This window comes from Myxine glutinosa, unplaced genomic scaffold (genome assembly GCF_964187855.1).
Source record: "Myxine glutinosa unplaced genomic scaffold, kmMyxGlut1.1 SCAFFOLD_1845, whole genome shotgun sequence".
Taxonomy (NCBI): domain Eukaryota; kingdom Metazoa; phylum Chordata; class Myxini; order Myxiniformes; family Myxinidae; genus Myxine; species Myxine glutinosa.
The window spans coordinates 2602-19133 of NW_027617940.1; the positions used below are offsets into that span (position 1 = coordinate 2602).

The 16532-nt window shown below is 43.4% G+C and overlaps 1 protein-coding gene across 2 annotated transcripts in view; it reads left to right on the forward strand.

The window, feature by feature from the left end:
• Window positions 1-6570: 6570 nt before the first annotated feature.
• LOC137429573 (la-related protein 4) overlaps window positions 6571-16532 on the forward strand; it is a gene marked incomplete at its 5' end in the record, with an annotated part of 81049 nt that continues 71087 nt past the window's right edge. For both annotated transcript variants that reach the window (XM_078769265.1, XM_078769264.1), the window contains 4 exon segments: window positions 6571-6649; window positions 6992-7128; window positions 7269-7372; window positions 10058-10168. In XM_078769265.1, the coding sequence (XP_078625391.1) occupies window positions 6571-6649; window positions 6992-7128; window positions 7269-7372; window positions 10058-10168 (431 nt within the window).

A 16532-nucleotide genomic window follows, 5' to 3' on the forward strand; every position in this document is an offset into this window, starting at 1 on the left:
ATCAAATTTTTGCAGCCTCTTTCTAATGGTAGACTCGTGCACTTTGACATCAACAGTGGCAAGAGCTACCTGTAGGTCCCGTGATAACATTCTGGGGTTCTTAGAGACTTATTTCAGCATATTGCGGTCTGCTCTTGGGCTGAACTTGCTGGGGCGGCCTGGCCTGAACAAGTTGGCAGTTGTTTGGAATCTTCTCCACTTGTAGATGATCTTCCGGACAGTCGAATGATTGATTTCAAATTGTTTGGAGATCTTTGTAAATCCCTTCCCAGACTCGTATGCATATACAGTGGAACCTTGACTTACGAGTTTAATTCGTTCTGTGACCGAGCTCGTAACTCAAATTGCTCGTTTCTCAAATCAAATTTCCCCATTAAAATGCATTGAAATGCTATTAATCCGTTCCAGCCCGCCAAAAACCACACCAATTTTTTTTAAAATATACAGTATATATAAAAATATCTCGCGCTTTATATTTCACCTGTATGCAGCATACAAGTTGGCAGGATGGCCTGGACTGGAGGTACGCACACTTGACTCTAAAGTCTAAACTGTCCAGCCTGGGTTTGAATCCTGACCCAGCTATAACCTGTCATGGGTGAATCACAGGCAGGGTGATTCATCAATGTGTGTACCGCTAAACGGCGCCCCGTTTGCGTCCCATTAGTTGTTGGATGTTAAGGATCTCACCGTGTTTTCCACAAAGAGAAGGCGAGCTATCGCCGGCACTCTGAACAAGTTGTGGCCTGGCATGGCATGAACATGAAAACATGAACATGAACATGAAATGTTCGACATGAACATGAAATTTTCCAAAATAACCAAAATGCGAAAACAAAAATGCAGCGCTATACGGCAGAGATACTGTACTTGCACGGCAAGATAACCACGTGACCAGAACCCACCTGGTGGCGTAAACTCAAAATAACCAACATGCGAAAACAAAAATGCAGCGCTATACGACAGAGATACTGTACTTGCACGGCAAGATAACCACGTGACCAGAACCCACCTGGTGGCGTAAACTCAAAATAACAAACATGCGAAAACAAAAATGCAGCGCTATACGACAGAGATACTGTACTTGCACGGCAAGATACCCACGTGACCAGAACCCACCTGGCGGCGTAAACTCAAAATAACCAACATGCGAAAACAAAAATGCAGTGCTATACGACAGAGATACTGTACTTGCACGGCAAGATAACCACGTGACCAGAACCCACCTGGTGGCGTAAACTCAAAATAACCAACATGCGAAAACAAAAATGCAGCGCTATATGACAGAGATACTGTACTTGCACGGCAAGATACCCACGTGACCAGAACCCACCTGGTGGCGTAAACTCAAAATAACCAACATGCGAAAACAAAAATGCAGCGCTATACGGCAGAGATACTGTACTTGCACGGCAAGATAACCACGTGACCGGAACCCACCTGGTGGCGTAAACTCAAAATAACCAACATGCGAAAACAAAAATGCAGCGCTATACGGCAGAGATACTGTACTTGCACGGCAAGATACCCACGTGACCGGGTGGCGAAAGCTCGTAACTCAGATCTCGGCTCGCATCTCAAAGCAATAAACCGCCCGAGCGACGGCTCGTATCTCGAAAAACTCGTAAGTTGGGGCACTCGTAAGTCAAGGTTCCACTGTATAACCTTCTTTCTGAAGGCCTCAGAGAGCTCTTTTGATCTCGGCATGGTGACACCGCACACTTCAACAACAAAGAGCAAACCAAACGAAATGTCTGAGGTTTAAATAAGACAGGTTCCTCCAAGATCCTCTCTTTTGATGTTGTAATCATTTACACGTGAGCTGGTGCACCTGATTCTAATTTTAGGTATTTGAAGTAGTGATAAATGTAGGGGTGTACTTACTTTTTCCACATGTGAAATTTGCATTTATGTTTATTTAAATTATACAATGGACTACAAAATGTAAATGTTTCATGATATTTGTTATATTATATCACCTTTATCTATCAGTATTGTTGAAATGAAGATCAAATAGCTGTATGTTGAAATATGTTGAAAAAGTCAAAACTTTACATGGGGTGTACTTACTTTTTCACATGACTGCATATGTTCATATATATTGTTGGGGTTTTGAGAACCCTGCACTTCGTAAATTCTTGTAAATATACCCTTTGTAAACACCTCCATTTCTTGTTAAGGTCAAAGGTCGTCCCCTAGTTAGTCCATGAACACCACGTCGTGAACCATAGGCCCTCTTTGTAGTTATTTCATTATTATGTGTTTCAGGTAAGGCTGTGTTTCCAATAGTTGTATCTGCGTTGCTTTAATCAAATAAGATAGGTCCCTTTCGTTCCCTTCAAAAGCGGGGCAAGTGGTTTGCTATCCCCACAAGACGCCATTGCCATGTGCTCCATCTCGGAGAAGGGGGAGGAGCCACCCGAACGGGTGTGGCACGTCGTCATCAGAGGTGGAGTCAGCCAGCCCTTACTGGCCAACCAGCACCGCGGTGAGCCAACCGGTAGGCGTGTTCTCGGAGCCCGCGGCTTGATACGGCCGACAGCAATAAAAGCGACTGCAATGGACTGCTTATGAGAGACGCGTGCAGAGGTTCACGAGAGAGGAGGGAGAGAGGAGCACCGAGCAGCTTGTTGAGCACGAACATCGTTGGGGTGCAAGAGTCGGTGCGCTCGGGTCGCCAAGACAGCGGCAACATAAACCGCGCTGCCTGCCGGGTTTTCGCGGCTGAAACCAGATGCGTGGGGCCGCTGCCTGCTGCTCGTTTTCCAGCCCAGAGCGTGGATTTGACGCGGACCGCCTCGCTGTGCTTTTCCTCCGAACCTTCGTCCAGTGATTCCTGCTTGCTATTCCTTTGTCGTGTAAGTCCGTTGTCTGTCCTTTTTGTTGTCTTGGGTTTAATATAAGACTGTTTAAGGCTGCCCTGTGTATCTTCTTCTTCTTCGCCCTGTATATTACTTTCTTTCCTCTTCCTTTGGTTTTTCTGTACATAATTAATAAATACCTGTTATTTCTTACCTTTGATTTCATTCTTCCCCGATCGCTTTAGTCTTTTCTTTCAATTATATATCTTGGGAAAACCACATTTCCAAGCTGGCCTCCAAAGCCAGTCGCCGACTGGGCATCCTCCGTCGTGCGAAGTCCTTCCTCGGCACACCTGAGCTCCTCACCACATACAAGGCTTTCATCCGCAGCTCAATGGAATACTGTTCTCCCCTATGGGCCGGTGCTCCTGCCTCACACCTAGCTCGGCTTCACGCTGTTGAAACCAAAGCTTTCAGAATTATTGGAATCTCCCGCGATGAAGCTATCTCTGAGGGCCTTTCACTCACTCACCGCAGGCAGGTAGGTGGTCTTTCTGTCTTCTACCGACTCCTCTCCGGCCTTGCACCCCCAGCTCTCTCTGTGCTCTGTCCCCCAAATATTCCTACAGGTCGCACAAGATCTGCCAGCAACCCTCTGATGGTTAAACTGCCGAAATCTCGGCTCTCCGCTCACCTTCACTCTTTCATTCCTCTTTTCTCCCGCCTCTGGAACAAACTCCCTCACTCCCTTCAATCCCACTCCTCCCTCCAGGTCTTTAAAACAGCTGTTCACCACCATCTCTTATCTTCCCCCATCCAAAACCTTGATCTTTTCTACCCCCGCTAATTCACCCCAGATCCACCTTGTTTGAAATTCCAACTTCTTTCCTGGAAGTCCTGGCAGTGTCCATATGTTTTATACCTCTCCCACTGCCCCCTTCCCACGCCCCCCCCCCCAAAGCCCTCGCCCTCTCTCAGATCTCTCGATGTCTCCATGTCTCTCGGTCCCTGCTCTCAAATGTTGTGTTTGTGTCCTTCCCCCTCTCTCCCCATCTTGTCTTCCGCTCCCTATGTTATATGTTTTATGTGTCGGTTTGTCTTTCTGTGTGATTAATGTTCGCTCTTTCACGAGCCTCGATCTTGTATACAAAAAAAAAAAAAAAAAAAAAAAAAAAAAATTGAGTACCTGTGGCGCGATTTTGGCCAAACGCTTTATAATCGGGTTTAGTCGCTTGATAACGGCTCGAACCGTGGATTGCTAAACAGCTCGGCAAATACCATCTTGTCCTTGGTTCGAGCGGTACTTGTCTCCCTGTTTTGCGGAGGGATTGATAAAGATATTCGGGATAACCCCTGGACCAATAACCCTGATCAATCCCACCCCGCAAAAGAGCGTTACAAGTACCAAGATTAGAGACGGCCGGCTCAACAGGCCAAGGGGATTTAACCCCCCCTTGCTAAGGGGAGTGCCGTCTCTGAGATCCGCAACAATTGGCGTCGGGGAGTGGGATTTGGACCCGAACCAAATTTTTAATCCATCGAAAAAATTTGGTCAAAATTTGGAGCGGCCGAGATTTTATTATAATATTCCAAATTAAAGTCGTGCCATGGATGATCAAGGTGATCGGGTGCCGGTATGGGAGAATGAGGGGTTAGAGGCAACCCAGGACCCCAGGGAGGAATTGAGAGAGAGGGAGGAGGAGAGCGATGAGAATGTGGTCGAGGGGGTTGCAGGCGCACAAGATGGCGGCGCCTCGCACCAGGTTGGAGGAGCACAAAATGGCGGCCTCTCGCACATGGTGGCGAGAATCGAGCCCGCAGCGCCAATAGATATGGGTTTATTTATGAACCACATGATGGCCTTTATGGTCAAAACGGAGGATAGTCTAAAAAAAATGAGTGGGCAACTAGATACCCGAGGGAAGGAAATAAAAGAGTTGGGGGACAACTCCACTCGGGACATAAATAAATTGGAATATAGAATGGGAAGCCAAATTGGGGGGGCTGAGGAATGAATTGGGCGATCAAATTGGGGGGTTCAGAAACGATATGGGGGACCAAATTGGGGGATTAGAAAATAAATTGGGAGGGGTAGAAGGTAAATTGGGGGGCCAATTGGAGGACGTGAGTAACCAAATCGGGGAAGTAAATGAGGGGTTAGCGAGGGACAAGGCCACATATGAGGTAAGGGAAGCCGAGAGGGAGGTTAACTGCAGGTTGAGCGAAGAGGCCGCGGGGGTACGCGACGAGGTAACACGGTTTGAGAAGCGCGGGTTGAGCGAGGTGCAGCAAAGCACAGCCGGGTGGACCGGGATAGAAATCGCGACACGGGGTGTGAAAAACCCAACGGCCGTGGAATTGGACAGGGCAAATTCAGGTGCAGCGACAGAAAAAGAATTAATTCAGAATGAAATGGTTATAGTTGGAATTGAAATTGAAGAGACGGCAGAGATAGGAATGGAATCAGAGAAAGTGTTGGATAATGTGCAAAGTCCGTGCTCACATCATGATGTTGTGCTGCATAATCCTTATAAAGATTTGCAGGTGCGTGTTGAGCGAAGAAGAAGAATCCCTAAGGTGAGACGGGCTGTGGATGGTGCTAAGAGGTTTTGCGGGAAGGTGTTTAGTGCAAAAAGAATTTTTGCGCGCTTGGGATCGAGGTGTAACCCGGGCGCTCGTAAATGGTCCGTGGTGCGGCTGGTGCGCTTTATGGATGGCAATGGCACGCGTGTGAGGAAAAGGTGTGTAAAGGTGAACGGCATGCATGTACGAATGGCGTCAGAGCGTGAGTGTGTTACCAATAGCGAGGGAGAGTGCACGACAGAGTATGGGAGTGATACCGAGTGCGAGCGAGAATGCACGTCGGAGTGGATGTGTGATGAGAGTGACACGGAGGGTGAGTTGGATGAGGAGCGGGTGCGAGGAGGCACACCTGAGTTGGTTGTGGCGTGTGTGCGGGAGAGCACATCGGAGCGCGGGATGCGGAGTGTTACAGAGGATGTAACCGGAGAGTGTGCGCAAGAGTTGGCGCGAGAGTGTGCGGTGATGATTGGGTGTGCAGAAGAGTGCACACCCGTGGTGAGTGTTACGGAGGACGTAACAGGGGACGAAAGGTGTGGAACGAAGTGTGCGAACGACGAGTGTGCGCCAAGGTGTGTTATGGAGTGTGCGGACAGCGAGCGGTGTGTAGCAGAGAGTGCGGTGGTGGAATTGACGGAGAGTATGGGATGTATGAGCAACGAACGGAACGAGTGGTGTGAGCATGTAAGGGAAGGGTCGACGTTAAACGGGATAGTGGTTAGACCGACGTTTAGCCGACGCGAGCTCTCGGTCCGTGCCGGGCTTTGGGTATTGCGGGAGCCGGCGGGGATGATCGGTGCCGTCTCTGAGATCTGCAACAATATATATATGTATATGTATATGTATATATGTATATATATATATATATATATATATATATATATATATATATATATATATATATATATATATATATATATATATATATATATATATATATATATATATATATATATATATATATATATATATATATATATATATATATATATACATACATACATTCATATACATGCATGCACACTGTGTTGTCTATATTGTGCTTTTTGATGCCAGATGACGTTGAGTATGTAATGCACGATGCGGTTATGGTTTGATAAGTTCCTCATAACGTTGAAGTAAAAAAAAGTTTTAAAAATCTTTGTAAAGTTCGCTCACCCTGAGTATTTGGTATTTTTGGAAAACGCAGATAATCTGGAATTACAAGCTATGACGCCAGAAGAACTCAAAGACTTGTTGAGGAAACAATTGGAATACTATTTCTCTCGGTAAGTTTGAGCATTCAGACACCACCTCCATCCTCCTGCTCCACCATACATTTCCACTTCACATAATGCAGTTTGACTCCCGACAACTTCATTTGCAGCTTTACCTTTGATTTGGACCTTCATGTGTTGACATATCAATTTTAATCACATTAAATTTTAATGAAAACAAATTGAGTGTTTTGTTGGATGTAATGTCATTTTGACATGAGTGTGTACAGTAAGTGTTTTATATAAATACTGGTTGAAAATATACATTGTGGTTAAATCCCTCAAGCATCACAGTCGTACCCATATAATTGAGAACTACAGTCTGATCGCGATGTGTTTTGGTTTTCTTTGCAGGGAAAACTTGGCAAGTGACATGTATTTGGTGTCTCAAATGGACAGTGATCAGTATGTTCCCATCTGGACAATTGCAAACTTTAATCAAGTGAAAAAGCTTACGAATGACAAAGAGCTAATTGTTGAAGTCCTCAAATGTACGTATATATTTAAACATTCTCACCTTGTTTTGTCTCATTTGTTCAAGCAGACGATGAAGGGTTCCTTTGAATACGTTGCATCTCAAAAAGGAACTTGTGCATAACTTGATTTAGTAGGATCATGTCTCTTGTGGCAGCATCCCAACTCGTACAAGTGGATGAAAAGGCCGAGAAGGTTCGTCCAAACCACCAGCGTTGCATCGTGATTCTGCGTGAAGTCCCTGCCTCAACACCCTTGAAGGTGAAAAATCATCTTTGAGTTTTCAATGTCTGCCTTTATTGCTGACTTTCTACACTAATGATGCTGGGGTTGGTGGTGGGGTGAGGAGGGTGTTGCAGAATGTTGCCTCCTTGGCCGTGTGCATAGACTCTTGGGTCATTTTAAGTCATTTCAATAATTTGGTCACAATTAAAATTAGGATGGACCTTTGCGAATGGTATAAATCGTTGGTTAATCTGTTATTGATAGTTCCGCTATCCTGAGGACCAAAATGACAATCCAGGAATATTTTCACTTTGAGTAGGAAATTGTTGTGCAACGCTTGAATTGCTATTCCAAACGTTAATTAGCGGTGCAAGTTCCGGGTGCCATTATTGGAAAGCGAGTTCCTTTCTATCGCAGTGTTATTTAGGCACCTACTGTTGTCATAGTCGGTGCACCAAATTAAAGTGTCTGTTTTTCCTGTGGTGAGTTGTGGTAAAGTAGCTAACAGTGATTAATAACACTTATCGGATCCTGGGCCCATGCACATCTCTTCGACACCCCTCCTAGGTGGAGGATCAGTAAGCTCTGTAGGCTTTGCTGATGCCAAAGATGTGCTTTGGTAGCAGAGCTAAAATGGAAGGGGTTCCAAGGAGAGTTCTCAGATATTGTGTTGGGGGGAGAGGGTGGTTGATAAAGTTTACCGTCAGCCTGTTAATAATCAAAAGCTGCCAAAAAGCAGAATTGCCTCTTGAGAAGACTGGGCAATGAATCTCTGAACAGTATGATTCCAACTGCATCAGGAAAAGCACTCGCTGCTGGTGGAAAAAATAAAATAAAAATGTCTGCATGGAAATGACAGAATGAAGGACCTTGATGGTTGAGGGGAAAAACCTATGGGGAAGCAAAGTTTTAGACCTGTTTTCCTTCTTCATCACAAACAGAACTACAGACAAACAGAACCTTAATAACTCATTACTTCGATTCAGAACTTATAAAATGGGCCGTGATGTCAGGAGGTAGGTCCGTGTGTCCGGTCGGCCGTCCGTTAACTTTTTGCTATTTTTGCTCCTACTACCTTGTCACTCAGCTGATTGTTTTGAAACTTGACACATGAATACAAGAAAGTATCCCCGACAATTGCTCAGGCTTCAATTTTGCGATTTCAGATCATGGGGGCTCCCAGTGGAGGTTACCTCCTCCTCTTCCCCCCCCCCCCCCCACCCCCTTCTGAAACTTTGGTTCCCTACTCGACCCTTATTTACCAACCGATTGCTCTGAAACCCGATACAGCCCGACTACTTGATGGCCTGCACAATCATTCAGGCTTCGACTTTCCGATTTCGGATTATGGGGGTTCTCGGGAGGGAGTGGGGTGTGAGGGTTACCCAGTGAAACGTTGGATCCCCACTCGTCCCTTATTTACCAACCGATTACTCTGAAACCCCTACTACTCAATGGTCTGCAGGATCACTCGGTCTTAGATTTTTCGATTTTGGAGCAGGGGGCTCCCATGGGTGTTCCCCCAAACCAGCAGAGTTCCCCCAAATCTGGACTACAATCTACAACCTCAAGAGATGACTGTCAGCCCGATTGGGGCTATTTATTTTACCTATTAATACGGTGTTTATATATGTTGGTTTCAATCAAATTCTAGTGTGTTCCAGTTTCAGAACCATTTTGCGTTGAGAACAGGGTCCAGGAATGTAACTCGTTCTCAAACTGGGAGTTGTTTGTATCGTGATTGAACATGGGTGTGTGGATGTGTTTATATTGTGGAGGCTTCTGTTGTCACAGTAACCACATTAACATAGCAAGCAGTGTATCCGAGTTTTGAGTAATATCTGAGAAAACCAGACCACGTGCTATCCACACACTCGGTACCATTACGACCAGTTGACGAGTGATCTAACAGGTGATTAACAACCGGGGTTCATACCTACAGTGAGGTTATAAACACTTGTCTGAAAATTCAACCTGGATCTTGTCACTCGCAAAGTGGCCATGCTGACCACTATCCCACATGACTCCCAAACTGTCGATTAAGATGTACGATCATGGATTAATGTGTTGTTATTGAGTAATACTCCGCTGCCCGTCTACTCACCCATTCCCGGACCCGTGACCACATCACCCCCGTCCTTTACAAGCTTCACTGGCTCCCCATCCCCCAGAGAATCCAGTACAAAATCCTCCTCTTGACCTACAAAGCCCTCCATAACCTGGCCCCATCCTACCTGACTGACCTCCTCTCCAGACACACTCCCACCCGCAACCTCCGCTCTGCTGGTACCAACCTCCCCCCCCCCCCCCCCATGCGGACCAAATTCAGATCCTGGGGGGACAGGGCCTTCTCCATCGCTGCTCCCACCCTCTGGAACTCACTACCTCACACCATCAGAGACTCCTCCTCACTCACCACATTTGAAACATCACTCAAGACCCACCTGTTCAACACTGCATTCAACATTTAACCCGCAGCATTTAACCCCTGACTATCTCTTCTCCTTCTCCTTCCTTTTGCTTTGATTATTTACCTATTGATTTTTGTCTTTTTGCACTTGTTTTTTTGTACTCTGTCAAAGCGCCTTTGGACTTCTTGAAAAGCGCTATATAAAATAAATGTATTATTATTATTATTATTAATATTGTGCCATTGTACTGTTCTATTCAGTTTCTAACAGTTTTTGCCATAATTGTTTTTCATGTTTGTGTTGACTGAAGGAAGTTGAAAATCTTTTCAAAGGAGAGAATTGTCCTAACTTTGTGAGCTGCGAGTTTGCTCACAATGACAGCTGGTACATCACGTTTGAGTCTGATACAGATGCCCAACAGGTAATGTATGTGTTTCTGTTTGTCTGTGTGTTTGGTCAGACACCTCTATAAGGCACCCAAGTCCTCGGAATCGGACAGAATGTTCTTTGTTAATGTAACAGTGTTTCTTTGTTGTTATTTTTCTACAGCATCCATACAGACACCCAAACTGCATACAACTATGCATGGTAATCCTACACTGCACATATTCCAGCATTATCACCTAAAACTACACATGACCACTTTGATAAGTTTACAAAAAACCAATGCACACTCAAACTAGAACAGCGCTCAGTAGAATGCATATTGCATACCTTCGCCAGGCTGAACAGTTTACATTTGGTATCCCACTGATGAGCCTGATCTCGATCCAGACCTTAACCAAAATCTAACAAATTTTTCCTTGTCACACACCCAAACGCGTACACCAAGTTTCATCCAAATCCATCCTTAACTTTTTGAGATATCCTGAAACAAACAAACAAGAAATATATAGTGCATAGCACGATACTTGCGAAATCCCTAAAATAAGTTGTTGGCCTATGATGACCTCAAAAATAGTTGGGGGTTGAATTTAGTGACCATATATGCAAATCCTCTTAAAATCCCAAGTCAATCGGATGAAAATTGAGGATTTTAGAAAATCGGCCTATGTTGACCTAAAATATAATTGGTGGGTGAATTCAGTGACCAGATATGCAAATCCTCTTCAAATTTCAAGTTAATCTGATAAAAATTGAGGATTTTAGACATTTGGCCTATGTTGACCTTTAGGCCTATGTTGACCTTTTTTGGCCTATGTTGACCTAAAATATAATTGGTGGTTGAATTCAGTGACCAGATATGCAAATCATCTTCAAATTTCAAGTGAATTGAATGAAAATTGAGGATTTTAGAAATTCGACAAAGTTGGTGACCTATGGTCTACGTTGACCTATTGACCGTTTGACCCCAAAAACAACCACCATTTGGTGAAGTTTCGTTGAAAATTGGTTGAAAATTGTGACCTGTAGGTGACTGACATCGATATTATAAAAGGAGCCGTGTCTGTCTGTTTGTTATGTTACAAGTTGAGAATGGATTACTGGATTTCAATAAATCCAACTACGGTGGATTCGTGTAACTCCCGGGAATGTTTGTGATCCAAAAATATATATTTTTTTTTTTATGGGTATATGGACATTGGACACGCGTGTCAAAACGGCAAATGCCAACACGTTGGTTATCCCTGCACGGAGAGCAGGATCTCCCAGGAAACCTTCGTTAATTTGAGATAAGATTTCAATGAAACCACTCTCAGGAAGTAAACCTAACCACTTAACCCTCTCCCGACAAATATGTTTTATCCACCACGTTGATTCAAAATATTGTACCCATACCCAAATCGTACCGGAGACAATTTATTCAAAAAGAAAGAGAATAGAGGGGTGAGGGGGGGTGAGAATTTTTTTTCATTTTGATCTTCCTCTTAGTGTCTTGTTCAGTTGTATATTATTTGCAATTCAGCATCTAAAAAGGCTGTGACGAATATTCCTTTAACTCTTTCCCTATACATGCCCTAATTTTAATTTTCCCCATTTCTTTCATTTAATGTCTTTTTTAACACCAAACAACAATAACCTTTTTTTTTTTCAATTACGCAAAGATTGATGTTACCATCAGCGAAGCGATGGGTCTCATATGGTAGTACTGACAGACAGAATAACGCACAAGACCAACCAATATACTTGAAAAATCTTTGATTTTCACGAGTAATAAGTGATTACAAACCCTCCATTCACCATCGGTGGCAGAGGTAAGTAACATTACAACACCACTATGTATCCATTTATTGTAGGAAAGTTTTTTTTTTTTCCAAGTTGAACAAGACAATTGACCTAACATTAAACTTGAACAGGTTTTAAAAGTTTGGTCATGTATCTTTTTGAACTGATCAAGCTATTCGTTATAAAACCACCTTTAGAGGCCATTTTTCCCCGCAAAGCGGGGGTTGGCCTTTTTCGGGAACCGTGGTTGTTGTTGTTTTTCGGTCCCCTTTTTGAAGCAATGTTTTACGGCCGAATGCCCTTCCTGACGCCAACCCTTTTTGCCGCCTTTAACGACAAACAGGGAATTACCAGTGAACTAGTACTCAATTTGCCGACCTCGGAAGGATGACAGGCTGAGTCAACCCCCCTGGCGTTAATTAAGCAATCGACCGGGATTCGAACCCAGGATCCTAGGATCCTAAGCCGGCACCCTAGCCGCTAGCCCAACACCAGGGATAATACTTTCGTTTCGTAATCGTTAATAATTCGTTTATTATTCGTTTCGTAATAATTCGTTAATACTTTGAAATTATATACATCATATGAAATTATGTATACCATATATATCTACTGTATACATATACATATATCCACTGTATACATATACATATAGACATATAGATATATATGTGTATATATGTATGCACACTACATGGCCAAAAGTATGCGGACACCCCTTCTAATTAGTGGATTCGCCTACTTCGGCCACACCCGTTGCTGACAGGTATATATAATCAATCACAGAGCCATGCAATCTCCATAGACAAACATTGGCAGTAGAATGGACCATACTGAAGAGCTCAGTGACTTTCAAGATGGCACCGTCATAGGATGCCACATTTCCAACAAGTCAATCAAATTTCTGCCCTGCTAGAGCTGCCCCGGTCAACTGTAAATGCTGCTTTTGTGAAGTGGAAACGTCTTGGAGCAACAACAGCTCAGCCGTGAAGTGGTAGGCCACACAAGCTCGCAGAACGTGACTGCCAGTGCTGAAGCAGGTAGCTCTTAAAAATCGTCTGTCCTCAGTTGCAACACTCACTACCAAGTTCCAAACTGCTTCTGGAAGCAACGTCAGCACAACAACTGTTCGTCGGGAGCTTCATGAAATGGGTTTTTATGAAATGGTCACCATGCGCAATGCCAAGCGTCGGCTGGAGTGGTGTAAAGCTCGCCGCCATTGGACTCTGGAGCATTGGAAACGTGTTCTCTAGAGTGATGAATCACGCTTCACCATCTGGCAGTCCGAGGGACGAATCTGGGTTTGGCGAATACCAGGAGAACGCTACCTGCCCGAATGCACAGTGCCAACTGTGAAGTTTGGTGGAGGAGGAATAATGGTCTGGGGCTGTTTTTCCTTGGTTCGGGCTAGGCCCCTTAGTTCCAGTGAAGGGAAATCTTAGTGCGACAGCATACAATGACATTCTAGATGATTGTGTACTTCCAACTTTGTGGCAATCGTTTGGGGATAGCCCTTTCCTGTTTCAGCATGACAATTCCCCCGTGCACAAAGCGAGGTCCATACAGAAATGGTTTGTCGAGATTGGTGTGTGGAAGAACTTTACTGGCCTGCACAGAGCCCTGACCTCAACCCCATCGAACACCTTTGGGATGAATTGGAATGCCGACTGAGAGCCAGGCCTAATCACCCAACATCAGTGTCCGACCTCACCAATGATCTTGTGGCTGAATGGAAGCAAATCCCCACAGCAATGTTCCAACATCTCTTGGAATGCCTTCCCAGAAGAGTGGAGGCTCTTATCGCAGCAAAGGGGGGGACCAACTCCATATTAATGCCAACTATTTTGGAATGAGATGTGTGATGTTCTGGTGTCTGCATACTTTTGGTCATGTACGGCATGTGTGTATGAATATATATATATATATACACAAAGAATTAAGTTAAGCACCCCCCCCCGTTTTTTTACAACCTCGCACATTACAAGTTTGTTGTCGTCAAAACAGTGTAATATACCCATGATATTGCTATATTTTCTGGAGAAGTGATATTATGGTCACATAAAAACATAACAATCATGCCGTTTTCAATATTTTATTCTGAATAATTTAAGGTGAAATTTTTTGGGAATTTTAGGCATATTTTCACCTCAATTTAAGTATGGAGCTATAGGTCCATCACGGACAGTGTGGATGACGTTTATGTTTTCTAACGTACAGTCATTGTTCTGAGAAGACCTCTAGCGATCTTTGCGTCAATAACGTGTGTAGGACCCACGTGATCGGATCACTACTCAACCCAACTCAACCCTACGAGTGCACTCATCTGCATTTCATCAATGGATAATTGCTAATGTCATACCAATCATTATTTGATCTCACATACCTTAGAATATATGCCAATGTATACATATACACAAAGAATATATATTAGGGGGTGCTTACCTTAATTCGTTGTGTAGGGGTGCTTAACTTAATTCTTTGTGTATATATATATATGTATATATATATATATATATATATATATATATATATATATATATATATATATATATATATATATATATATATATATATATATATATAAAGGAGGAGTGTGTGTGTGTGTGTGTGTGTGTGTGTGTGTGTGTGTGTGTGTGTGTGTGTGTGTGTGTGTGTGTGTGTGTGTGTGTGTGTGTGTGTGTGTGTTTGTGTGTGGGTGTGTGTTTGTGTGTGTGTGTTTGTGTGTGTCTGTCTGGATGGATGTCCGCTTATAACTCAAGAACTACACATCGGAGAAAAGTTTTAGACACAGATTCGGAATCAGCATAAAGTCCTGGTGGTTATAGGCTACTCTGTATTTTAATATCAATGGTTTAAAAAACCGCCCAGCTGCAATTCCATGGTGTAGTTTGTGGCGGCGCTATTGCCCCTTTCCGATCCCGCGGTTGCGCGTACGTACAGTATACTGTTCGTACATATTTATATATTTTTAATGTGCTTTTTATTGTATTTTAAATTGTTTTTTTGCTTCTTTTATTGTTAATTTATGTACTATTGTATTTATTTTAAATATATTTTTAAGGAAAACAAATGTTTTCACGTCCGTGGGAGTGACGTAAAGTCGCACATAATGACAAAATGCGTGCCATTTTTTCGCGCCAATAACGAATAAACGGTAGTTGAGATTTTATTCGAATTCGAATTCCATTAAATTTCAACTGTTGGAAACAATAATTATTTCAACTGTTGGAAATTGAAATAATTATTGTTTCCAACAGTTGAAATTTAATGGAATTCGAATTCGAATAAAATCTCAACTAAAAAAAAAAACGTCGCGTTTTAAAATTATGACGTCATCAGCGTATTTCGGAACGTTAATTTTTCAACTTCATATTCGGAATCAGTATGTCCCAGAGCAACTACAGCACACCTTAAATGTTAAAAAAACCTTCGGGTTTTAAAATTATGACATCATCAGCGTATTTCGTAACGTTAATTTTTCAATTGATCCTTGAAAGTGATGCAAACTGATATCGAACTCAATTCATGGACAGTACTGTGTTAAACTTCTGTACGTTTTCCAGAAGTATCTCTTTATTTTGCACATTAGCCCAATTTTTTTTTCACTCTCTTCAATCCCACTCCAACCTCCAGGTCTTTAAAACAGCTGTTCACCACCATCTCTTATCTTCCCCCATCCAAAACCTTGATCTTTTCTACCCCCGCTAATTTCACCCCAATTCCACTTTTTTGAAATACCAACTTCTGTCCTGGAAGTCCTTGGTGTCCTTGTGTTTTATACTTCTCCCCCCTTCCCACGCCTCCTCCCCCCAAGCCCTCTCCCTCCCACACATCTCCCTGCTCTCAAATGTTGTGTTTGTGTGCTTCCCCTTCTCTCCCCATCTTGTCTTCCGCTCCCTCTTTTTATATATTTTGTTTGTCTGTTTGATTTGTTTGTGAAATAAATGTTAGCTCTTTCACGAGCCTCGATTCTGTATCCACAAAAAAAAAAAAAAGATTAACATAAGAGCTAAGATAAACATAAAAGTAAAGATAAACATAAAAGTTAAGATTTTTTTATTTTTTATTTATTTTTTTTTTATACAAGATCGAGGCTCGTGAAAGAGCGAACATTAATCACACAGAAAGACAAACAGACACACAAAACAAATAACATCGGGAGCGGTAGACAAGATGGGGAGAGAGGGGGAAGGACACAAACACAACATTTGAGAGCAGGGACCGAGAGACATGGAGACATCGAGAGAACTGTGGGAGGGAGAGGGCTTTGGGGGGAAGGCATGGGAAGGGGGGGGGGGGGGGTGGGAGAGGTATAAAACATATGGACCCTGCCAAGACTTCCAGGAAAGAAGTTGGAATTTCAAACAAGGTGGATCTGGGGTGAATTAGCGGGGGTAGAAAAGATCAAGGTTTTGGATGGGGGAAGATAAGAGATGGTGGTGAACAGCTGTTTTGAAGACCTGGAGGGAGGAGTGTGATTGAAGTGAGTGTGGGAGTTTGTTCCAGAGGCGGGAGAAAAGAGGAATGAAAGAGTGAAGGTGAGCAGAGAGCCGAGATTTCGGCAGTTTAACCATCAGAGGGTGGCTGGCAGATCTTGTGCGACCTGTAGGAATATTTGG